The 25181-nt window shown below is 44.5% G+C and overlaps 1 protein-coding gene across 3 annotated transcripts in view; it reads left to right on the top strand.

The window, feature by feature from the left end:
- Sog (chordin short gastrulation) overlaps positions 1 to 24209 on the top strand; it is a 127353-nt gene extending 103144 nt beyond the window's left edge. For all 3 annotated transcript variants that reach the window (XM_076828700.1, XM_076828691.1, XM_076828683.1), the window contains 5 exons: positions 8424 to 8489; positions 8563 to 10359; positions 12542 to 12693; positions 13964 to 14290; positions 16950 to 24209. In XM_076828700.1, coding sequence (XP_076684815.1) covers positions 8424 to 8489; positions 8563 to 10359; positions 12542 to 12693; positions 13964 to 14290; positions 16950 to 17144 — 2537 coding nt within the window. In that variant the 3' untranslated portion in view covers positions 17145 to 24209. The remainder of the gene's footprint in view (positions 1 to 8423; positions 8490 to 8562; positions 10360 to 12541; positions 12694 to 13963; positions 14291 to 16949) is intronic.
- Positions 24210 to 25181: the final 972 nt, after the last annotated feature.

Below are 25181 nucleotides of genomic sequence, written 5' to 3'. Positions count from 1 at the left end.
TCTCAGTCCCTTCTCGAACAGGCCTATGGCTTTGTTACTGACTCACTGGCTAAATAGCGTGGAATGTTTATTATCCAAACCTGTATCATCCGAATGCTCTGCTGCACGGTTTCTTATCGGAACGGGGCATCTTCCTATGGAGCATTGCTACTGCTATTGAGTTTACCCCTCAATGGCCATACGTGCCACTGCCTTTCTACAGATATACTAATTATGAGCGTAGATAACTCTTTTGAACTTACTCGTTGACACATCAAATTTGTCAGATGTGTGTTATCGATTATGTTCTCTTATCGACGCTTCCTGACGAATTTTTTTGAATATACGGATTCAGTTTTTGATTGTGGCCTCCCCCCATTGCAAATAGATTGTGGTTTTAAGTCACTTCGAAGTAAAGTGGAATAAGATTTGAGTCTGAGAGCACTTGTGAAGATTTTTACGTCAAGGGGAAGTTTATTCAATTTTTTAGGTAAATTGGTAAAAATTGAAGGTGAACTCGGATATTGGGAAGACTTAGGCCAAAAGGTAACGGAATCGCTTCCCTGGATTTTCCACGCGTTCCTCTGTCGATTGAAATAGACCAAGACGCTTGTGTGCGAATAAAACGGACCATAAGTGTACCGGATTCCAAGCCTGCCCGCTCCTGCAAAAATCCAACAGAATGGACGCGTTTAATAAATATGTAACGCGCACCCTCGCGAGCGCCGCCGATGGGAACGATTTACATATGCCCGTTACTTATTCGCGACAAAAATTCGTCGGGTCACGTCGGTCCGCGGCGCGTAGTTGCTTGAAACGCTGAGACAACATCGCGTTCGGTTATACAGGCTGCTCCATAACAGAGACCTTCAGGAACGATTTGGTCGCACAGAAATAACGAAAAAAGTTCGTATACAGATTTATCAGAAGCTTCATCAGGGAGGAGAGGTAAGTTAGTGTGCCTCGTTCTATGCCTTCCATGTATGTGAAAAAAAGTGAATGAAAATTTGTTTACTGCTTTTCTTTTAAAATAATTAGAAATCGCGCTAAAAGTATTTTTAAAATATCTTATCAATGTTTTCCTTTTAATATTATTTTTCGTTATGATTAAATGCTATTCAATTTTGTTTAGAATAAATTTCAATTTTTCAAGATTTCCTTTTTTTGTTTTATTATAAAAATTTTACAATCACCCTCGATGGTTTGATAGCACCGGGCCTAAAAAATCTTAAGCCGGTCCTGATTCTAATTACCACGTTTGAATTATCTAGCCTGAAGTATCCACTACTGAAAAGTAATAACTAATTAATTAAATTAAGCGTCCACTGATACCTAAAGCAGTCGTCTACTTGGAACCCTTGCGCTAGTTCAGTCAGTAGCTGTTTAGAGTCATTGAACCGCAGAAATCCTTATGTAAGTGTACCAAGCAATAGCGAGGTCTCCAATGCGCATGTCCAAACAGAATCCAGCACCCAATCATACGCCGGCTCCTTTTTAAGACCGCCTACAAACCTCGCTATTGCTTGATACTCATGTAAGTTTGGTAAACTGTCTCTATTCTTACCATCTACCTAATACATCCCCGAAGTGACGCTCACCTGCTGTGAAGCAGCCTGTACAGCTGGCTGTTAGCCTTTGATCAGCGACTTTCTCGTCGTATCGCGTATCGATGGCTGATTTGGTTTACGACGAATGACTCTTCTTTTTTCTCGGGTCAATGCGTCGGCTCGTGACACACGCTCGTAAGATAATGGACGCGATATGGCGCTGGAATGACCAATAATAAATACATGGCGCAACGACGAATCCTTATAGCGAGAATGTAATAGACGCAGGAAATTAGCCAACTGACAGTTCGTTTAACCGTTTGTTTATTCCACTAGGTTTTAGAGGTAAAGTGTTGGTGATATATTAAAAACAAATTCGAACGGGTCAAAAATGACCCATTCACCGCCTATATTATATCGTTATCATTTGCTTATTCCAGCAACCCTCAAATTTATGGGATATAAATTTTAAAATATAATTCTTTCTAATGAAACAGTCTTATTTTTCTTACCGTTCCCAGTTTAAACTTTTGTTTGAACATTATTATAGAATCTGACTTGAAAATTGGAACCAGTGCTGATCTGCAGCTAAACTAAAGTAGCAATTGAAGATTTGAGCAATTCAAGGATTATAAGGATTCTTCTAGGAAAACTGGTTATCAGCGTTTTCCTTGAGATATTCAAAGCGGAGGTCATCTTCAATCTTTCTTACGTGTTAACTTCTCTGAGAATTCCAATTGTTACACTGCTGTCAGTCCAGAAAATGAATTATATTTGTTTATATGTAAGTCTAGTAGCATCCTTTACAATTTCCTGATCATTCGAATTAAACCGCAAGTGGCACACCAGCAGCCTCCGCTATTCACCACCACTGTCATCAAGCATATTCCTTTAAGAATCTTTTTAACATGAATGAGCCCCAAGAACTCCCGCCTTTCTCTCCGCGTGTCCAGCGTCCACGTCTTCTTGTTCTGTGCTGCATGTCGTCGTGATCGTCGTATTCGTCGCCGTCTGGCAGGCTCGTTACCACCCGCCGATGGAAGGTGAAGCCGCCTGGCGATTATCAATCAGCCTCTCCCTTTTGCGTGCCACGAGAAGAAACTGCGACCCGTGAGCCTCGTCGATTGGACTGTCACATCGATTCTCATCGGCTCGAACCATGAAAATCACGTTCCAAATGTGCCAGGGGACGACGCTCGTGTGAATCTCCCGCCCCTCAGCAATCGACGTCAAGAGCCACGGTATCAGGAGAGTTAGATGACAATTGCGTTGTATCCACCCATTGGCTGCCGAATTCTTCAAATGGGGACCATGGAAAACTTTATTGTGATTCTCTACAGCAGGCGAAAAAATTATTCTGGGGCGATGGGGCTCAAACCCGAGATCCACGGAGTCCTCAGCATACTAGTCAGCCGCGTTACAAATTCCCCCAACGCTGCACGGTGGAACAAGCTGCACTTTTCTGTGTCAAATAGTAAAACTTTTGATAGAAATGAGATAGAGTAGCGGCGCCAAGGTTCCGGGGGGCAAGGGGACCTAGTACCCCCCAAAGAAGGGGCTTTGTAAGAAGAAGAGAAAACTAGATTTTATGGTTTAAATAAATTTTTATAATCACGTAATGAATTTTATTGAATTTGCATTAAAAATATTTGCATCCCTTCAACTCGGCTCCCCCCAAGATTAAATCCTGAGTGCGCAGCTGAGATGCGCTTTTTCGAGGTTAAAGCAAAGATGTTTCGGAATAAGGGAAAAATATTGAAAATGTATGGGAAACAAATTTTGAGCTTGAAAATCTATGTGAAAGTTGACATTTTCGAAGGAGAAATTGTTTTTATTGGAAACTGCGGCACGAAATTGTAATTATTTTAAACGTATTGTCAATTTTTAGTTGACAAATTAATTTTATTAGGTCACGTGTGCCCCCCAGGTGCCGAGTGGCATGGAGCCTCTTTCCACTGCGTTGTTGATTTTTCTCAGCGTGAAGGAAATTTAATATGATTCTACTCGGTGACACGTGCATGCTATTGTCACGTCCCAGCCCAAGCAGAGGATCGCGACTATTAGTTACTCGCGACCGCCACCAGAGGTCTAATCTTACAAACTCTTTCTCGCAAGTCCTAAGTTCCAGTTTTGTTCGTATATATACAAGTTCCAAGTTTATTCCTATGGATCCGCATGCGTCTAGGGCAAGGTCCGCACGTTACACTATTTATATTCGGATGTGGTGGAATTACACTACAGGACAGAATTTTGAATGGTGCAAGGAAACGAAAATTGTGTATACATGATATAATGTGCCTGTTTTTCACTGGGCCAGGAAGATGCAATTATGACTTACAGATACCTAGTTTTCAGTCACAAAAAGTGGTGTGTGTTTCCTGTAAAAATATGTCCATTGTGTGTTGTGTTACAATAAAAATAAAATGGGTCTATTGCATCACAAAATAAAAAATTAAGCGATGCTGAGCATTCTCGATGTTATGAAAACAAACTCCTAGACCTTGTCGATGATAGTGTTACACAGAAGAAAAAAAATGGTGGGAGGACTGCCATGAGAAGAGACAAAAGACAGCTGCTGCTTACCTTAATTTGTAAAGACGAAAAATGGGGAAAATAAGCACCCCGACTACCATTAAACTGCTTGTAATAAATTGAGCAATTATGAAATATATGCCAAAGCTCTTTGCTTACTGCCTCCGGTGCAATAACGAAAGTTACATTGCGCTACTTCCTACACAATCGTCACATACACCTGAAAGTCGAAGAATTGTTTGAATTTGCACAAAGGAATTGTGTAATTCTACAGGATCACCGTTTCGAGGGGAGCCCGTTAGACAAGCTCGCAGATTTCGGCGACTTGTGATGGCCAGTACGTTTAATCCTGAATAACGGGCGTCCTTCGGTCGACCGTATCGGATAAAGCGTCGATTCCTCGTGTCTTGTTGGACAGTGGCCACCCATTAAACCGTCTTAGCGATCTTTCTAGCCGCGTCTACTTGTCGTAAAATCACAGATCTACACCCTGCCCGTCCAGAGGCTTCTGTTATTCCTCAGAAGGACGGTAAACGAAATATCCAGCGATTGTTCCGCGAGAGACGAAAAGGAGAAGCTAAAAGTTACCTTTGCAGGGTGAAAAAATTTCAGAGTCACCAGAATCGTGTTTCGAATTGCAGGATTTCTTTTATTTCCCAAAGGCGGGCGCTGTTTTATAGTCCATTCGATGCTTCGTTGGTTAGACCTTGCTTCAAGGTTGGATCAGAGGGATTCCGAGAAAGAGATTGACGTGAGGAAAGGATGTTTGTTAAAAAAAAATTGTTTACAACCTCCCAAGGAGAGGTTTTCAGGTGTCCGCCTCCGATTGCTTTGGTTTTTGGATATGTTTTAAAGCATCGAAAAATAAGAAATAGGTGACCATTATTTTAGCCCGTTTGTATGTTTAGGGGGTGACAACACCCCTCAAAGTTCATAAGAAGAGGTACAAAAGTTTCTAGTGTTAATTTAAAGAATATTACAACATTCTGCTGAATAAAACTTGATATATATATAATACTAGCTTTACTACTCGGCTTCGCCCGAAATTTAGATTTTGATTTTATAAAAAAATTTTTTTTTAGTTTTTTTTGTGAAAATGGTCACATTCATCTGGATTAGTCAGGCATAATAAACAGAGGCACATTTCGTGATCCCAGAGTTTATCGCTCGAAAGTTTTTAGGCGACAGCCAAACACACAAACATATAGAAGCTTTCTGCTTTATATATTAAGATTATAATATTTTTAAACTAAAAATAGGAACTTTCGTACCTCTTCTTATGAACTTTGAAGGGTGGTTTCACCCCCTACATATACAAACGGGCCAAAATATAAAAGTATTTGTTATTTCTCGGTCCCCTGAAACGTATCCTAAAACCAAAGCAATCGGTGGCGGACGGCTGAAAACCTCTACTTGTCAGTGTAAGATGTTCCCCAGCGTGATCTTTCTCGATGATCACGAGCATCGATGACCACACGAGCGTGCCGACGCTGACGTAATTCCTGGGGAAGTGCAGCCTTTTGGGCGTCTCGATCAGCCATTAATGCGCGGCAGATAAAGAATCGAGGCGCCATGGGCCATATGCCTCTTTTGTCGGTGCGGTGTGCGAAACCGAAAGCGATTTTAAGCTCGTAACTTATATCGCGCGATAGCGCTGGCTATTGGGATTGACGGCGCTGGGTCGAAATTGGAGCAGACGATTTACTCGACTTTACGAGCGATAGTGCATTGTAAAATGCGCGCGCTCTTCGTATCTCACGATAAACCTTTCTTTTTTTTTTAGAAATTTTGCAAGTGGGTATAAATTATAGATACGCATATCTTAAAATACGCATGTGTTTCCTATCAGATATTTTGACGTTGCATAGAAACCATACAATTAGTTTCTAAAGTAATAACTTACGGATTCTTGTATTGCCACGATGTCACGCGTTCTCTAATTATCTACGAGAAAATATGAAACGTACGAGTCCCAAAAAAACATTAAAAAAATAGAACGTTTCGATAACAGGTGTTCGGATACTGGAGGTTCTACTGTACTTGGAACTCACTGTATAGGAACGTTACTACATTACTGGAAGTATTTATTGCATCGCCGAAATATTTAGCGTGCATTAGTATTCGGAAAGTACTTTTGTGCGATTGTTGACTATACAGTGCCCCGTATCTTGGTTAAAATAAGTTGGATGGCAACTGCTACTTAAGAAGATCGTTTCATAGAACGTGGATTTGGGGGGGGCGGTAGAATAAATATTTCCAGTGCTGTACCTATATTTATCTGTTTCACGGATGCTGCTTCACCCATAGAGTCTCTTAGCTAAATGGTAAAGACGGGGAAAGGTGAAGCATCGTCGCGATGCATATACCATTGCCGTCCCATGTCTGTCACTCTCCCGTACATACACCAATTAACGTGTCGATGCGGTTGGACCGGCGCGGTATGCGCCATAAAAGCAACACTCCAAGTAGCGGTGGTTGGCGCCAGCCGTCTCTTTTCCTACCCCACTGGCATTCTTTATGGCCCGTGCACACGACGCGGCTGAATGAGGATCCGCTGCTCCGCTCTGACCCCCACCATCCGCGCCTGTGTGCGTGTCGTCTCTCGACTTCCTTCGCGCTCGGGCGCGCGGTTATTTTTGTATTTCACGCTCGACTCGAGGCAGCGCCGCCTTATAATCGATACGCCACCGCGCCGTGGATCCTTCGACCCCGCTTCACGATCGAGGCGAATACGCCGCGCGTATGCGGCCCGGCGCGTCCATTATCCGTGAGAGGGTCACACGGGTAGAAGCGCTCGGGCACGGTCGTTCGATACTTTTAGCGGCGATGGTCGATGGGCGTACCGCCACGACGCGTAAAACCTCGGCGTATATCACTGGCGCAAGAGGCGACGGACCTTTAACGAGAAGCATCTCGCCAAAGGGCGACCGTTTCCCGGTAATTTACGGGCGATCGAGGGATTCCTCGCGACGCGCGGCGTTCACCGCGCTGACGTCTCTGGGATGTTGAAATCGCCGAGTTTGCGGGGATCTCTGGTTAGGGCGGGGTGATCGTGTCGTGAATGGAGGGGGAATGTGAGGAGGTTGTGTTAAGGGGTAGATATTTAATAAAGCAGGGTATAGAGGAACACCACTTTATAGGTGTACCAAGCAATGGTGAGATTTGTGGGCGGAGTTAATAGGACACTGGGCGATTTTGACATGCGCATTGGAGACTTCACTATTGGCCGGTACGCGTGTAATTAATTGTAACTATATATTTCGGATTAGGACAGTGGTAGAAGCGTAACGCTGAAATGTTAGTCCCCGACTTTCAACTACTAAGGTACTATTACTGCGCTGAAAGAAGACTCATGGCGGGCGGTGCAGTCCGTCGCTAGCTCCGCCTGAACCTCCGTCTGTGTTACATTGTAGAAAGTAGATGTAGCCGATTCCGCCAGTAACAAAAATACGTGTGCCCTGTCTTTATGAGTGTGCACCAATCGTCACAGCGGCGGACTGTATTGCCCGTGACCGCCCAACCGGAGTCTTTTTTCCGCGCAGTAATAGTAGGAGATAGGGAAAAAGGCGAGTTGGGTAACTCTGGATAACTCTGTTAAGGGGTCATGCTCAGTCAGGAGGCCGAAAAAAGGGTGGTCTTTGGAAATTTTTTACTCAAAAGCTATAACACATTTCTCAAAAAATCTTTTTTCCTTTTAAGGATTGCATCTAGTACCGTGCATCGTAATTTTATTATTTAAAAATATTTATCAATAACTAAGTTATTGTCCATCACTCGAAGGTTCTCTAAAAAAAAGGCTTCTGCGGTGACACCACTGCTGCTCGAAAGTCGATCATCTAAAATAAAAAATTCAAAAGAATTTACTTATTGTATTATATTATCTAGTATTTGAACGAAGAATTTTTTTATCCGATGCTTAGTTTTCTTTTAATTGACGAAAATCAGGCACGATTTATGATAAAAATTGAAACTTTTACTTTAAACATCAGCCATTTTTTCCCATATCAATATTTCGAAAAATCCTTCGTTCAAATACTAGAATTTTTTATTTTAGATGATCGAATTATACAGCGCCACCCGATTGACTGTAACTTTAACTATTTGTTCTGAGAAAACTATTTGTCTGCGGCAAAAGGAACTATATTTCCTTTTTAACTTTTCATCCTGTTATCTTATATTAATCTACTCAGATTACGTAGAAATAAGGAAAAACTTTGACCTGGAATGTCAAGGTCAAGCCCAACTTTATGCAGACTTGAGTATTTAAGAATTAGAAGTGAAATCCCCAGTGAAATCAGTATTTTGCCAATTGCAAAGAATTTTGTCAACAACAGCATCCTGAGGATTCTCTTCCTCGTGTTCCAGGTACCGACATAGTGCAGGACCTGCCAGCCCAGTTGTCCTCCGAGGAAGAGGAGCGGAGCTTGAAACGTAATTGCATAACCCTCTCCACCAACGAAATATCAACACAACACTCCTCCACTAATCCCTCATATTTTTCCAGATTTTGGGACTCTGCTGACAGGTAGAACGTCCCAGGCGCTGCGTCGCGACGAGCCTACCCCGACGTCCATGTACAACAGCGCCTACAATTACCTGGCAACCGGTCGCTTCACCTTCCACAGGAAGAACCTCTACTACTCCTTCTACCTATCGACATCCACGCCTCGACCACGAAGCATACAGTTCGTAGACGGTTCGGGTAGCATCTTGGAGGAGCAAACCATCGATCCCATCGGCGGTGTCTACCAGAACGCGACAGGGAAGCTTTGCGGGGTCTGGAGGCGAGTCCCTCGCGACTATAGGAAGCTTCTGCGCGAGGAGCGCCTCCACGTGTCCTTCATCTGGGAGCCTTCCGCCACGCTGACAGGACAATTGTCCCGGTACCGAGCCCTGTCCACGGAGCAGTTCTCCTCTTTACTAGAGCCCACAATGGGAGTGGACCGGTCCCTGATGTCTGGCGCAGGAGCCACCGCCATAGTCTCTGCGTCCTCCGCTTCCGCGCCCTCGATTCACGTGTCTCTAGTATTCAACGGTGTGTTCCTTCCGAACGACGTGTCCGAAGTGCCTCTGATCGTCCAACTGGAGCACCTCGAGAAGGACTACGTGGTACTGAGCGAGGAGATAGTAGTGAAGAAGCCGTCCAACGAGCTGAACTTCGGGGAGGTCCGCAGCGCCCTATCCGGAGCCGATCTGAGGCTACTGACGCGGGGCAAGCTGTCCATCAGCATAATGTCGAGGAAGGACCCCCAGGCGCTGCGACTAGCAGGCATGGTTGGGCCACGAGTCACCTGCGATATGTACCAGACGCTCCTCCTTTCCGAGACGCCATCAGCGGCGTCTGGTCTCGCCTGGGCATTCCTAGACCGCGCCGGCTCGCTCCGTTTCGGCGTCCAGCTGATTGGCCTGGAAGAGGAGAGCCCGTTGGTGACGCTGGTGGACGAGGGAGGCAAACGTCGCACCGAGCTGGAGGACCTGACCCCGTCCCTGGTGGACGGTCTTGCTAATGGGTCATTGGACCGTCCAGGTCCTAGATTGCTGGAACCACTGTTCAACGGTGAACTGTCAGTGGTGGTGGCCTCCAATGTTGGCTCCGTACTACGTGGTAGACTGCTCCAGAGACCTGTAGCCGACGCTAGAGACACTGCCGCGCCGGTGCTGCTCAGGAGGCTCTCGCAGGACCCAGTCTACCCTGGCCCGGTTGGACTGATCTGGACGGCTGTGGACTTGGACTGCTCCCTTCACTACGAGCTGGAGATAGCTGGTTTCGTCCAGGCATCATCCACCAACAACCACGAGCCGCACACCTTCCGCCTCTACTTGGAGACCATGCCGCTACTGGCCCAGGGAGCGCCTGTCGCCAGGAGACTACTGGAAGAGTTCACTGGCTACGTACTGGAGGGGTCCGTCACTGGACTGTCGCCTGTCGAGCTGTACAGGATCGAGTCTGGGATTGGCTTCCTTGAGGTTACCGATAATCAGGCTGATAGGATACTGAAGGCACCGTTTAAAACTAGGGCGCCTCTCAGTTGCCTGCCACATTATGCTGACAACGACGTCGCCTCGGTAGTCGCGTACAATCTTCATCCACCACCTTCTGATATCGAGACTGGCGCCTGCTTCCACGAGACCAGGTTCTACGAAGAGGGTACGCAGTGGACGTCCAGCACGGATCCCTGCTCTATGTGTCATTGTTATCGTGGATTGGCGCAGTGCGACCCTGTGCCCTGCCCAGCACTCACCTGTCCCCAGGCCAAGCAGCTGAAGCCTCCTGTTGGGCACTGTTGTCCTATATGTTCAGGTACGTTGTTGGATTTGGTTAATTGTTATTTGTAAAACGAGAGGGGGCTGCAATACTCTGAATAGTGACTTTGGGGTTCAAACAGTGAGAAGTGTTCTAGCTGTTAACCCTCTCGGTAAAAAGGGTCCCTCTTAACCTACAGCACAACGCTTATGTTACTCGTTAATTGTTAGCATCACTGTTTTAAGAAACTAGAGGATATTAGACAGTAGTAAGTTCGAAATCCACTATAACTTTTTCGTCTGAGGATTATATGCACAAAATTGACACCGTGTCTCCGTAACATAACCAAATAAATGACCAAGAACACGTTTAACTACTGGTGCCCTGTAAAATATTACTATACACACCATTTGAACGGGTCTTGAGTTTAGTTACTATATCCCTGCGAGGCATAACAATCGAAATTAATAATCAGCTAATCGGCACTCGGAACCATGTAACCTCGTGTAACGCGTGGCTATCGGCGGATTAATTACCCTTCCCCTTTCAACGGTGTCGCTCGATAAACTGCGACGGGGAATTAAGGCAACGGTCGCGTGCCTGTCTACGGTCGATGTTTAAATCCGATTACCCGTGACACGGTACGGCGATAGTAATCGCATAGAATTAGCTACGCCTATCTGCAATCCGTTTAAATTACACGACTGTTTATTAGCCCCGGTACAAGGGAATTATTCCGCGTCGCGTCCGATTCCACTTATCGTTCAAGCACGCATACGATGGTTCTGGAAGATTGAGAAACCGACCGTACGCTATATTTGATATATTGGATACTTCTTCCTCCTCAAAGGATAGCGAAACGATTTAGTTCTCCGTGCAATGTCGGACATTTGTTTCACTCGTAAATGGAGTAAAAGTAAGGGAAGAATACAAGCTGTGGTAGTTACAGATGTACTGAGTAGCAGAGAGGTCTCTAATGCGCATGCCCAAGATGTTAAAGTGGGCGGAGCCACTGGTCCCCTCTACTCCATATAGGGAATTTTGTGGGAATAGGGATGACTAGATTGGAGGTTAAGTAGGTGATCCCAGTGTTGAGGTATAACTATTGTGTGGTTGGTTACTAAGGTTTATGTACTCTACACTTAAGCAATCATAATTAAACTTTGCACGCACTATCTGCTCTAAAAATGTGCCCACTGCAAGGAGGTAAAGTTCCTCTTGTATGTATCAATACCAACCTATTCCACGTCTGCTTCTATATAGCAAGTGATTTCCACCAGAAGTTATCCGCTTAATCCAATACCATGCAGTAGCTTGACAGGGAATCATAAATTAGCCGAAACCGACTGGTCCTTTTTCAGATCTGTTTTCCCAATCGGTCAGATGAATCGGTAGCAGCTTCCGTTCACCGCGTCCTAACGATAGAGACGTATCGCTGCTCTGTCCAGTGTAGCTCGTGCCTCGATAAAAACGCCACGAACGTGGAATCGAATTAAGTCGAAAGCCGCGCCGATCCGTCATCTTTTACGGCCGCTGTCCGCCGTTACATCCACGTTCCACCGTATTTAATTAAATTGCCCGGCTCCGGTACGCTTCCCGCGCGATATTATTCCGGTTTCCAGTATTTTGTTGCGTTATTTAATCGCCTTACGAGGCTCGTTCGCGACACGTCCTTCGCTCTTTGCGTCGGTGTTCAGCACCGAAGGCAGGCGAGCGCTAGTCGGCGAAGAATTAATCTTGGACGAACGTGTCGTGCGTTGCCCACCGGTTTCCTGAAAGATCGTCCCGATACGCCCGACACGGTTCGACAAATGTGTGTCGCGTGAAGCATCCGTGAGTCAGGGGAATCGTTTTTATTCTGCGCCTTGGAACGGAAGCTTGATGATGTCTCTGCTTTTTCGAATTTTCTGGCACTCAATTAGCGAGGGTCGGCAGTATTCAGGTTATGTTTATGGTCTCTTCAAGTTGTCTTCAAGGTAGTTTTAGAGTGCTTTCAAGATATCATCAAGGTGTCTTCGTGGTTTTTTCAAGGTGTCTTCGAGGTATCTTCAAGGTATCTTTAAGGTCCCCTCAAGGTGTTTTCAAGGTATCTTCAACATAGCTTGACTCTCAAGACGCGATGAAGGAACGGCGATTTGTGCAGCGCACGGATGTCGACCTCGAAGTGTTACTAAGAACTTTAACTTCACCCAGTATCAATACGCAATTAATACGAACTGCTACGTTATTTATGTTTCAGGTCCAGGTATCAACATGAACGCAACGGGAAGGAACGTCAGCTCGATAACCAGGGGCTGCACGCTGGCTGGTCAGTTTCATCTAGCCGGAGCCTCATGGCATCCTTATTTGCCACCCGTGGGCTTCGACACCTGTGCAGTCTGCACTTGCGACGTACGTTCCCCAACACTGAATCCTATCTACACTTAACGCGACAAATCTGTTCTCCCTTTCCTCGTGAAATTGTTCTTCCCTAGTAATTCGCGAATCCTCACCGACCAACCGTTCAAAATATTCATGAACTTAGGTCTCACAACTCTTCCTACGACACACTTCCACCAACTTTAAGGTTAGGCCAGAAGGTTAGGATTGAAATAAGGAATGAATCCGCTAAACACGATAAATAGTTTCCGAGGTAAAGATAAGTACAACTCATTTCCACGAAAATAGGCAAAATTCGTAAAAAAGCAAAACCCTGTACTTTTTAAACAAATTCAAAATTAGCAAAATGATGACTTAAAATGCCCCTAATTTCACATGGACTACATCATTTGGTTTTGAACGAAATCCCAGACACAGAGATAAAAAAGTGATCGATTTGACGCGGAATGGTCCCTCATCGTTCACGTTTCAAACCCATTCCCAGTTCCTGAACGTTCGAGTCGCAGTTACCCTAGTATATAATTTCCAGCAGCGATCCTTCGAATTCCGAACCTCGACTCGAATCTGTACGCGACTGAAAACTCCGCTCGTCCTGTTTTCCCCGTGATTCTTTGTTTACCTCTTTACCATACGTTCACTCGAGGCGGCGTTTCGTAACGGCCCTAGCGTCACCGCGATCCCCGCGACGTATATTATAAAACGCGCAGCGCAGCCGGCCGCCGTGAAAAAATCCAACCAGACACCGTTCCCGCGTCCGTTGCGCCAGAAGAATGTGGTTGCTCTCTGCCGAGTCATGAAAAAGCTCAGCTCGCCGATCGGTAATCAGTGACAGGCCTTTCTAAATAGATATTAGTAAATTGTTTGAAGTCATGCTTGGAACGCGTTGCGCGAGGCCCTGTCATTTGCTGCAGTAATACCGGCAGTGACGTTTCTGTTCATTACTGTCGTTCGAACACCGCCCGGTCCGGCTCCTTCCGCGCGAACTAGTGTAACCCTTTGCGTTGGTTATAATAAAACGGTGAACGTATGCTGTGTGCGGAAATCTTTGAGTCCGGTATATTAACCATACTCAATAAACGCCCTGTAGGCGTTCCACGCCTGGACCCTGCACACTGACTAAAGGGATACAGGTGTGCCTCAGGAGCAACCGAAGGGTTAAACGAAGCTTGCGTTTTATTAAACTGTGATTTTTTAGCTCGTTACGTTTTTATTAAAGAGTTGGAACGCAAATGAGGTGTATAGATGCGCTGGGATTCAATGGGGATTTGATTTATCGTTGCAGCCAGTCACGCTGGAGGTGAAGTGTCCGCGGGTGCAGTGCCCGCCATTGGACTGCGACGAGAAGTTCGCCTTCAGGCCGAGCAAGAAGGCCTGCTGCAGACAGTGTCCCGCGACGACGCCCAGCAGCACGTCCATCACCGGCGTCGCTGGCGACACGACGCGTTTGCCGCGCGACCAGGCAGCGCCATCCACCCGGCGCACCGCCGACGAGATACTGGCATCCGGCGGCTGCAAGTATCCCTTGGGTGGACCATACGAGAACGGGATGGAGTGGCATCCGCGCGTGCACTCGCACGGCGAGATGAAGTGCGTCAAATGCAGGTGCAAGGTGAGATAATCACTTACGAGACATATTACTTTGTGCAGATGGATTGTAAAGTGTGGGAGGTGGAACGTAAGAGTTTTCATCGAAGGCAGATTGCGAAGTGAACTTCAGTTCGACCAGAGAATATAGGGTGGCTACTGATTCTAGATGAACTGGGTTCGGAATTGAAATTCACAGAATTTGAGTAGGTTTGAGATAGATATCTGATACTTGAGAACTGAGACTTGGGATACCTGAGAATTGGAATGGGATACCCGAGATATGGGGAGCTGAAGTTTGAGGTACCTGAGATTTGAGGAAGTTGGAGCCTGAAGTATCTGAAGCCTGAGAGGTCTGGGATTTGAGGTACCTGAGATTTGGGAGATCTAGGGCTTGAGGTACCTGAGACCGGGAGGTACCTGAAATCTAGGAGATCTGGGGATTGAGAGACCAGAAAGTGGCAAATCTTGAGATCTGAGAGATTTGAGACTTAAAATATCTCAGAACTGAAACTCGAAAGACCTAAAGCTGAAAGATTTTATATCCGAAACCTGAGACCTGAAAGACCTGATAATTGGGAAATCTAAGATACGATACCACCTAAAAGGCTTACAACCTGAGAGATCTGACAATTAAAATCCCCAGACGTAATGCCTGAAAAAATATTCAAGACCATCCTATATACTATAATATTGGAATATAACGTGAAGCTTCCACAGCCCTTTCAAACCCATTCGGAGCACATTCAACCTATCGTTGTCGACAATCGCCGTCGATAGATCGGCCGAACGACCAAGGAGATTCTTTGCGGTCGATCCGCCGAGGTTTTTTCTTTGCCCCGGCACAATAAGCGCAGCGAGGATGCAATCTTGTCGGCGCTTTCAGCGCGAAGAACGTCTCAGGGTTGAGACGATTTTGTGGGGGAGATTGGCTATCCATTTGGCGCACGCAATGGGAATCCTTTCGATCGGAGATAGATTGAGTGAATTTCGGCTGATTATTACTGCAGCTGATGTTACGAGAGGAGAAGAACGGTCGTGAATGTTCCAGCAAGGGAATGTTCCTCGCACTTTGCTGCCAATGTTCGACTCTGTTTTACAGATACAAGAATTGTGAAGTACAGTATTATCACAGAAATGAATTATCCGCGGTGATTTTGCCAAATAAATTTCTGACTGCACCTGATTTAGAATTACACTGGAACTCGACTAGATTGAACCGAATTGAATCAGAATCCATACAGATAAATTTTAAAGAGTTCCATCTAGAAACGCAGTAAATTTATTCAGCAATCAAAATCCATTAAAAAATCAGAAATTTAAATGAATAGAAATTTCTATTCATGAGAAGTAGAACACGAAATCACTGTGCGATTCAACATCAAATGATGTCAAAAGTTTTGGCATGGACTATGAATCATTTATTTCAAAGAAGAATCCTTCAGTGAAAAATAAATCGGTACCATCAAAGAAACAGAAGCCTGAACCAGTGACATAAACCACAAAGCTTGAGAAGCAGGCGGACACGTTAAAACTATAAAACGCACTTAGCTACTATACAGGCTGTTCGACTACTGATGGTCAGGGTGCCTATCACACTGCAAAAGCTCATTTAAATATCGACGCATCAACCTAACTCCCCTTGCAAGCAACGTCACTGAGCCGTAGCTATTAAACTAATGCTGAAACTATAAATTAGGCTGCAACTATTCAAATTGTGATAATACAGAAAATCGTCCGTAATCACGGATTTCTTTCGGCGTTGCACAGATGCGAAGTGGTTTCCATCGGTTGGTCTGGGTTAGGTAGGGTACCGTGGGGAACTACTAGCGCGAGATCGTCACGGTACTTTACTCGACGAGCGCGACAATTTCCGGTTTACACGATCGCTCTTAACCCCCTCGTCAGCCGCATTCCGCACGTGCCTCAAGTTACTGACCGACACGGTTCAGAATGCACGTCTTTACAAACCTTTTCATGGTATCGTTCCCTGTCGAACCGAGGCATATGAACGTCGAAAAAGAACTGTAATTCAATGGTACTCGGTTAAATTCAAACGAATCACCCCACCACCATGTTTTGTGCGGCAGTCTCACCCTCATGTTTCATCACCTCGAGCTCAGCGGAATATAACGGATTGGCAAGAAAAGTGAACAGATATATAAAAATGCTTTTTTTTATAATTTTCATTCTATCTTTATGAGAATAGTACGAATCGATCGGGGTGGCTCTCTCAGTGAAAATGAGCCCAAACACGACATAAATCGGACTACTTTTAGGATTATTGATAGCTTAGACTATATTATTGATTGTTACACTGTAACCAATAATTTAGTGTAAACTATCAATAATCCTAAAAATAGTAGGATTATTAATAGTTACACTGTAACTACCAATAATATAGTCTAAACTATCAATAATTCTAAAAGTAGTAACTACCAATAATATAGTCTAAACTATCAATAATCCTAAAAGTAGTCCGATTTATGTCGTGTTTGGGCTCATTTTCATCGGAAGAATCCCACCAATCGATCCGTATGGTTTTCATACAGAACCTACGGTTAGTAGTTTAAAAAATTCAGAATTTTCGGGTTACCAAGTTCCCTTATAAGTTGAAATATATACCTGGATCGCAGACTAGTTAGATTGTCTCGAAAAATGGTCTGTATGGTTTCTGTTTGCAGAACGGTGAGGTTAGGTGCGACAGGAAACGATGCCCACGGGCGCTGTGCAATTCGATCGCGCACCAGATGAAGCGCGGCGAGTACGTGGCGGACGCGGACGACTGTTGCACGGTGCAGTGTCGTCGGGCGAGGCGTCATCATCGCAACAACCATCATCCTGGTAGGCACTCGGTGACGCCGCGCGAGCTCAGCTGAGCTTGGACGCCATCTTGCATCGAGCCACCACCGAATTGTCCTGCTACAGGGACACGCTCCTGGGCCTTATGTCGTAGCCATACTCGTCCCGTAGCCGTCATGGTCGTCGTCAGTGTCCCTGATTCAGACTCCAGAGCGACGGGTACAGTGACAGGGGCGAAATAGAACTCCAGGCACGCCCAACACGCGGTTGACAACCTGGAGATCTCGTGGGTATAGGAGGTGGAAGGGAACTGGGGAGGTATTTGGGGGTGGGATACGCACGTTTTGCGCGTGAAGCAATATCCATGAGAGTGCGAGTTGTGAAATGGGTCTTTTGAGACTTGTGGGGTCGTGGGGAGTTTAAATACATATCTGGAAATGTAGGTCGTTGAGGATTAGTATTTGAAAATTAAGGGTGTAATGTTAGGATCTTAATTACTAGTATTCATGTGCGCTATTTTCGGGATGTACAGTCAGCTCACTCGATTCTGGGCAATCCGATAAATATGCATGGCGGCTAGTGTTGCACTTCGCACAGTTGGCCTTTCTTTGGTGAGTATGTCTACAATATATCGCGAATATGGTTTAGAATTTTAGAGCAAAGTCTCGGCATAAGCTCCCGCTTAGACCATATTCGCGAAGTATTGCAGAGTTCCAGGAAGAAATGCTAACGATGTGAAGTTGGCCATTAGCAGCTCGAACAAATTTTAATGTACACGGTTGCCAGACTCGAGTAAGCTGACTGCACTATTTTTAGGATTTTACTATGTTTCTTCCACCTGCTATACACAGGTTAAGGACCATTCCTCGACGGTGAAAATTTTAATGTTGGAATTGGGAACGCACAGAAAGTGCTTGTGCTTTGATGTTTTCACTTGGCTGGTGAATTGGGATGACTTAAAAGTACAGAGACTGAGGTTTATTCCTCGACGCCTAGAATCCTCGTTGATTGGGTCACGAACGCGCCGAAAATATCTGTATTGCTCTTTATGCGCGATTGGATGATGCTGCGTTCAGCTTTGAGTCGCGGGGGGCAGTGCCATGTAAGACTGTGGCAGATGTAATTCGAAATTTACGAGAGGACATCATTTAACGAGGGCATCTGGACGAGCAGGGTGCATGCATCTCCATTAGCCTTTTCGGTGCAGCGTAGTTCTAAGCTAAATATTTGCCATGGGTAGATGTCATTTAATTTTGTCTATCGCGCCTAAAAGAAACGACGTGGACGGATGTATAGGCACGGGGCAATAGTGAAGTCTCCAATGCGCATGCCCGAACAGAAGATTCAAAAGTAGGTGGAGCCACCATTGGCGTTCACTCAGCACAACGTTAGGACCATAATGAACTAGATTCAAGATTTGTGGGACAGCTTCCCCACTTTTCCACTTTCTATTTAGCCTCTTTGAAATTAATGAAAATGCTTTAAAAAAAAAAGTTAATGGATAAATTGAGGTTACTTTTCATGAAAATGGTTACCAATCAGTGCCTACTATTATACTAATGAGCCACACTTATTTATTTCCACATTTAACACCCGTTTCCGTGACCTCCCATTCTTAGCACCGGAAGGGTTAAAGGAGTAGCTTGAGAACTTGATAGTCAATCAGAAAGGCGTCGTTTGAGAGCGATCAGGCGGACGGGAAGACGGTAATCGGCGGAACAGAAGGATTCTCTGCGATACGATGGAACCTGCGATGATGATAATAATAAGAATAATAGAAGCGACAGAAGAGGACGTAGATCGTTCGTCAGACGCTATTCTTATTCCCGGCCGTTTGCTAGCTCGGTAATTCGCTCTGGAGTCTGTCGCAGCACCCATAAGCCGCGTCCAGACGTCTATTAATCAATTGCCTCTCATCAACGGATAAACTGTTAGACCGGAAGTCAGCCAACCACCGCTCCCTGTCTCGAGTGACCTGTCGCGCGGCGCACATGACGGCTATCGTGGCAACAGGAGAGACGATGGAGGGGGTAGGAGGGGGAGGGAGGAGAGAAAAAAGCATCGCTGAGCGGAGAGACAACCCCGGGAGGGTAAAGAGTTTACGAGGGGATCGCGTCAAGTGTAACGCACTGATTTCGACGAGACTTCACGGGTAGACAGGAAAGTGAACATTATTTCACTCGTATCTGCGAGTTTGCGCAGACACCTAGGAGTTTATCCAATATTCAACGACAAACATTGCGTCTTTCTCACTGGCTAAGCTTTCTGTAGATAAACCGAGCTAGAGTGAGGTTTCCAATGCGCATGCTGAAAGTGAAGATGGGAGTTATTGGCCTCCTGTATTCCATAGTGGGAATTCTGTGGAGACACCCATCATTCGTGTGCTCCACAGATGTGTATAAGGGGCACTATGATAAATAAAAGTTATTTGGTGGCAGCAATTTTAATTTAAAAGAAATAAGTACCAAATATGAAAATTGTGTTCACTGCACGAAATCAAAGGAGGAAGAAGCCTGAGATCATAAACTTGTAATGCACCAGTGAGCAAAGTGCAATGTCTATTGTTAAATGTTTCAAAAAGTAAGTGTCGACGCAAAGAGGCGGACGTGGGTGTATTATCTTCCGATTTTCTATTTAATTACGAAGTTTCGTTAACATCTTAACGTGGGATAACCTAAGGTTACTTGAAATGATTTTATCCATGGGAATTGTTAGTTCTATGACTATCAATTTTTCTACTAAAAAGAAGGTGCCTGTGCCGGTAAGGTGTTGAAAATTAGCGTGCAGCGCTGCGATTTCTCCCCTCGTTATTCGTGCCGGTAAATGCAGAAGCCTACCATACCCACCAACCTCACCAAGTTACCCAGCAACCAAAGAAGACTGAAGAACCTCCGATACGGTGGCATCAGTTATCATTTGCGCGCGAATGCTAACGTTTACTATTAACTCCAACTTAATAATGATTATTACTACGAATATTATTAATATTAACGTCATTAACATTATTAATCACTAACTTCGTTAGCGTCATTCTCGCGTTATTCACTGTTCGTCGTGATCGTCGTCACTTGTCATATTTCATCGTCATTCAACATGTCGCCGTCATTACAGTTATAATTACTATAAAACAATTATTATTAATATTTCTATTACTATTTCATATAGTACGAATATTAATGCTATTAGTCTTAACGATATCATGGACACCCGTTGCTACCAATATCACCACCGTTATTCGTTAACGCGCTCACAATCCCCTGACCCGTGCGCGGGTCAGGCGTACACAGGTCTGGACAGTGAGCACGTTAATTATGCTGTAGTGGATATTCTTCTACGATGCATCTCTTTCCTCTGCCACGATAACCGCTATATCATCTTGTAATTTTGCGGGGAGAGGTGTAGGGAGAACGTACTCGTTTGTAATTTATAAGCGTATTTATTGCGTTGGGATCGTCTTTAAGTTATTCGATAGTGACTCCCGAGGTTTTGAGGCTACCCGACATCGTAAACAATTTCAAAGTTCAGGAACGATATGCGTGCATCAAAACAGCACTGGGAGTCACTGTCATTACGTGTGTGAGAGTGCGATCATATAGCGGGGACAAAATCACTGGACCACTTGGGGACACCTGTTTGCCTGTGAAGATAGTTGCAGGGTTGTGGAAATGTAGGTAAACTGAGCAAGTCTGGGACCATTTAGGGGAGATTGGATAGACAAGAATTCTTGTGTATGGCTGACAGTTACCCAATACTATGTATGCTATACCCTCCACTGCACGTGGCCTGGCCGACGCTTGACAGTGTAAAGCGGCTTTCGCACGAGGCGAACACGCGAGGAACAGGAGACTGCCAGCTTTGATCTATTTAGCTACAAGCTGCTGCGTACTTTTAAGTGGTGCACCAGAGATAGGAGTCATGGAGAGCGAAGAGAGGTCCGACAGGTGGTCAGTTGAGATGTGCTCCACTCCGCCTGTTTCACTATTTCTCTCTTTGGGCATGCGCATTCCGTGTCTCAGTCTTCCTCAATTTATCTGCATGTACCTTCGCTTCATGTCAGGTTACCTCTCCGCGAGATAGAGAGCGTAAGCTTGCGCGAAACCACGATAGATGGTGCTGCGCGCTAGCCAGAGGGTATGGAGGGGATAATCCCTCAACAGCCTCAACGATTTTGTTCCGACTATATCGCAGATGTATTTAGCGTATGCCTGTTTTCTATGCGAAAGTGAATGGTGTATAAATCCGTAGAGTTCTGTTGTTTTTTGTCTTCCAATCGCGAGGGGAGAAGTTTTCGTAGGCGACTAGAAAGAAAGAGCAACAGAGGCGAGGAAGTGTGTGTAAAAATTCTGCAAATATCTCATCAACTGTCATGGTTCACAAGAGCCCGGTTTTTTCGTTCTGCATTATCATCCGAGTGAACGATAAATAACACTCGCGTAGGCACAAATCGGTTGTCGTTTGAGCGAAAGTGCGAACAGGAAGTCAGTAGCTACGTATGGTTTGAAATGGGCGATCGTAAGCGACATTGGAATCGAGAATTTTAGGTACCTAGTGGTGAAAGTTCCCTTATTTTTCAATGTTTTAGGGACACGCAAAGCTTTCGAGTTTCAAACTCATTGCTACCCACTAGGTTCCTAAATTCACAGAGTATGACGTCAGTTCCCAGCTTGCACCGCGACAAGTGCGTCACGGCTTTATTTCTCTCTGTGCATTTCTTTATTATCTAGTCTAAGGCGCCAAAGCGTCTTTTCTGGGCAAGCTCGCGGAAAATGGGCGGGGCGATGCAGGGGGCGTGGCCTCGGCAGCTGCACAAGCCTGGTTGCTTTCATGCTCGACGTTCGAACGCTTCTGATACGGTGCCACGGAGCTGCAATTGTCACGTGACCGCTCGGTCCACTTTTCTTTACCAATAAGGCTTCACAATTGAAGTGACAATTTTTTTTTCTGTGAGTCGCTTATTCCAAGTAAACACGTTTCTAACAGACGTTCAAGTGGACAAAACTCTTAGATGCGACGCTATATAATTTTATCTAATCAGTGTTCATTGTAAAATGCTTGAAGCATCACAGTGAAGAAAAAGGGAACTATTAGAGATCTAGGGTTCGTGGTACTGAGTGATATACAGTTTCGTGGAACTTCGTAGAAAATGCGTTGGTTCGCTGTTTGCCGTTTGTGTCTTAAAAATCGTGTGCATGCACTTGTTAGTCAATGCTGTCAGTGCTAGTTAGTCTGGTAGTGGCCTTGAACATGATTTACTGTCAATGTTTTGTACATAAACGCATATAATATGTAACTGAGACACCACGACCACTATTATCTGGCTATCAATATTGCGATTACTATTATTAATATTCATATTGATAGTAATAATTGGTGGCTGGTCGAATTCGCTAATATGTTAATATTATTCTATTTTATTATTGTCATTATATAGTAATACTATTTTTACGGTTATTATTTAAAGTCATCCCCGTTGTATACGTGCATGTTAACGATCTTGAATAGAGAGGGCGTACGCGCCGTTAAGAGACAGTTATATCGCTCTGAGATGCATTACGCTCGCGTTACTTTTTATTTACTTTACTAATATCCGCCTAATATCGTTGCTGATACACGCGCGCTTCCACGGTGTAAGCATCGAAAATCGTAATGGTTTCTGCGCGATGCGTCAAAGTATTCGCCTGTATGAGATAGAAATGTGTGTATACCGGGTGTACCGCCTAAAACAAGCCACCTAAATGTCTTCCTCCATTGTGATGATACAGAGAGTATCAAAGGGTGACTACTCTACGAGAAATACCATTCTTGATCTCATATTTCTTATATCACAACTAAAGAAGATATTTATGTGGGACACCCTGTATACAAATCAGCTGGGTTGAACTATATACCAGGGCTATCCATGAGAGGGGCCCCTTAAGCGGTTTTATCCCCTCTACGCGTCGCATTGCCATTGCGTTGAGTGCTACGTGGCATTAACTATACAGGGTGTTTCAGAGTTGTGGGTAACACAAGAACTGGTTAGTCGAATTCATAAAGAATTAGAATATGGGAGAGCCAGGTAAAATGGCTGCAAATAAGGATACTGTTTAAAAAACAACTGTTCTGGGTGAACATCGGTAATATTCAAGAATGAACTAAAGTACTCCATAACAAGGTTCGTTAGATATTAAGTATTCATTTCGAGAATTTTCAATGTGTCAGTCGTATTATTTAATATTAAGCAGCTAAATTTCTATCGAACGCTGCAGAAGCACCTTGTATAACAGTGTCCATGCGCATGGCGACAAAGGCAGAGTGGGGGAAGGCCCCAAAGCTCCAGAGCGCTATATTGGGCAGCATTGAAAGTAGAAACTGTTATAAACTGGAAATGATGAACAGGTCAGCGCGGAAACAGTGTTAACGTATTGATCTATCGTGATCTATCGATGGATCGAGCGGATGCTCGTGTGGATGACAGAATAAATGTATAAAATGTTTCGTCGAGAATCGATGTTAGGCGCGTTCGGCGTAAATTGTAAATGTATATAAATTGCAGGGCGACTGCGAGACACCGCGAGTAGTGCCTTAAGAAGTATAATTAACAATCGAAAGGATCAGTAAGAAAATGTCGAAGGGACAGTATTTAATTAATTGCCATGTCGCTATTTCGCTATTAAACTTCACGTAACTTCAGGATACCGTTAACGCGACCAAAAGTGTCCAGAATTATTGGTCTCTGATCATTCTGACCAACGCGAGAAACGTCGCGTAAATCTCGTATCGTCGAAGTGAACGATGGAGTGTACCGAGGTACGTGTTAGTCTGTGCCAAAACGATCGTCAATTAAGTCGTGATTAATCGTTAATTCGCTAGTGCCGTCGTTACTTGAAAAATCAGCTTGCAACTGCGTTACACGTTCGGTTGAATATGTATGTGCCTTATTATTCGATGGATATCAAACCTATGTGTGCGTGTATATGCGTGGGAGAGAGTGAGAGGGAGCGAACGAGTGAGCGATAGAATGAGAGGAGAAAAGTGAATAACCAATTGTTGATATTGCTAATTAATGTAATAAATCGTATATTTGAACGTAAGCAGACGATTATATTAGAAATAATTGTATGCCGATTTCAGTATTTCCATTAATAAACAAATGCACTCGACTGAGTTTATCGATTGGTACTTGAAACGATATCGACGGTTTCATCAAATTTCTTAACTGTCCGCAATCGTAGGTGTCTACCTTACCGCAATTATAAAAACACCGATGCGAATGGTGCAGCTTTCAAAGCATCGCGCAATGTAGCAATATCTCTGGTCGAAACGTGCAAACGTAACGAAATTTTTCGTACAACTGAATCTATCCTTGCTCTTTGTCTTCGCCTACACCATCCGTGCTCGTATTCGTTAAAACGTTAAAGCACAAATATAATGTCATAACATAGATGGTGTATAGACCTTACATCTTATGGAAGTTCGTGTCATACGAAGTGAAATTCTGACTTTGTGGAAATTCAGTGGTTTTGGCGCTAACTTTAAGAATGGCGATTCTGGGAACTAATTCAACTGACTCACCGAGGTCGGTAAAGTTGGTAAAGGAAACAATAATAACGATGCGTTCACAGTGTAAATAGGTCTGGATTCACATTGTGGATCTAGGTCGAGTTATAATTGTGTTGTTTCATAACAGTGGGGAAGATGGCGCAAAGCTCGGCGCAGAGTTTTATGTACTGCGGTTTTGCATGAATGCGCATGTGTGAGTGGTTTGCGCGCGAATATTTCATTTGTGGAATATATGAAGTTGGTAGTTACATATTAATGTTTTATACCACACCGATGATAAGTGGCACGCGCTGGTGGCGTCACGGGTGGGGAAAAGTTGAAGTCATCTTCCCCATTCTCATCATACTTACTTAGTGAAAATTCTAACCGCTAAGTAGCATTCCGATCTAATTCCACGCTGAATCGGTAACGTTGCATGTGACACGAAAATGGTAATTTGCGTGACAAGAATTCGCATTGGATGTAAACTATATTCTATTCCTACTCTATGTCGCGACTTTGATAATCTTTAAAACCTTAAAAATTATTTAATCGCCCGATGTACCGTGAAACTTTGAAAAATAATTAATTGC

The sequence above is a fragment of the Andrena cerasifolii genome, chromosome 1 (genome assembly GCF_050908995.1).
Source record: "Andrena cerasifolii isolate SP2316 chromosome 1, iyAndCera1_principal, whole genome shotgun sequence".
Taxonomy (NCBI): Eukaryota; Metazoa; Arthropoda; class Insecta; order Hymenoptera; family Andrenidae; genus Andrena; species Andrena cerasifolii.
Note: the sequence above shows the minus strand (reverse complement) of the source record. Positions and strands in the feature narration are given on the sequence as shown.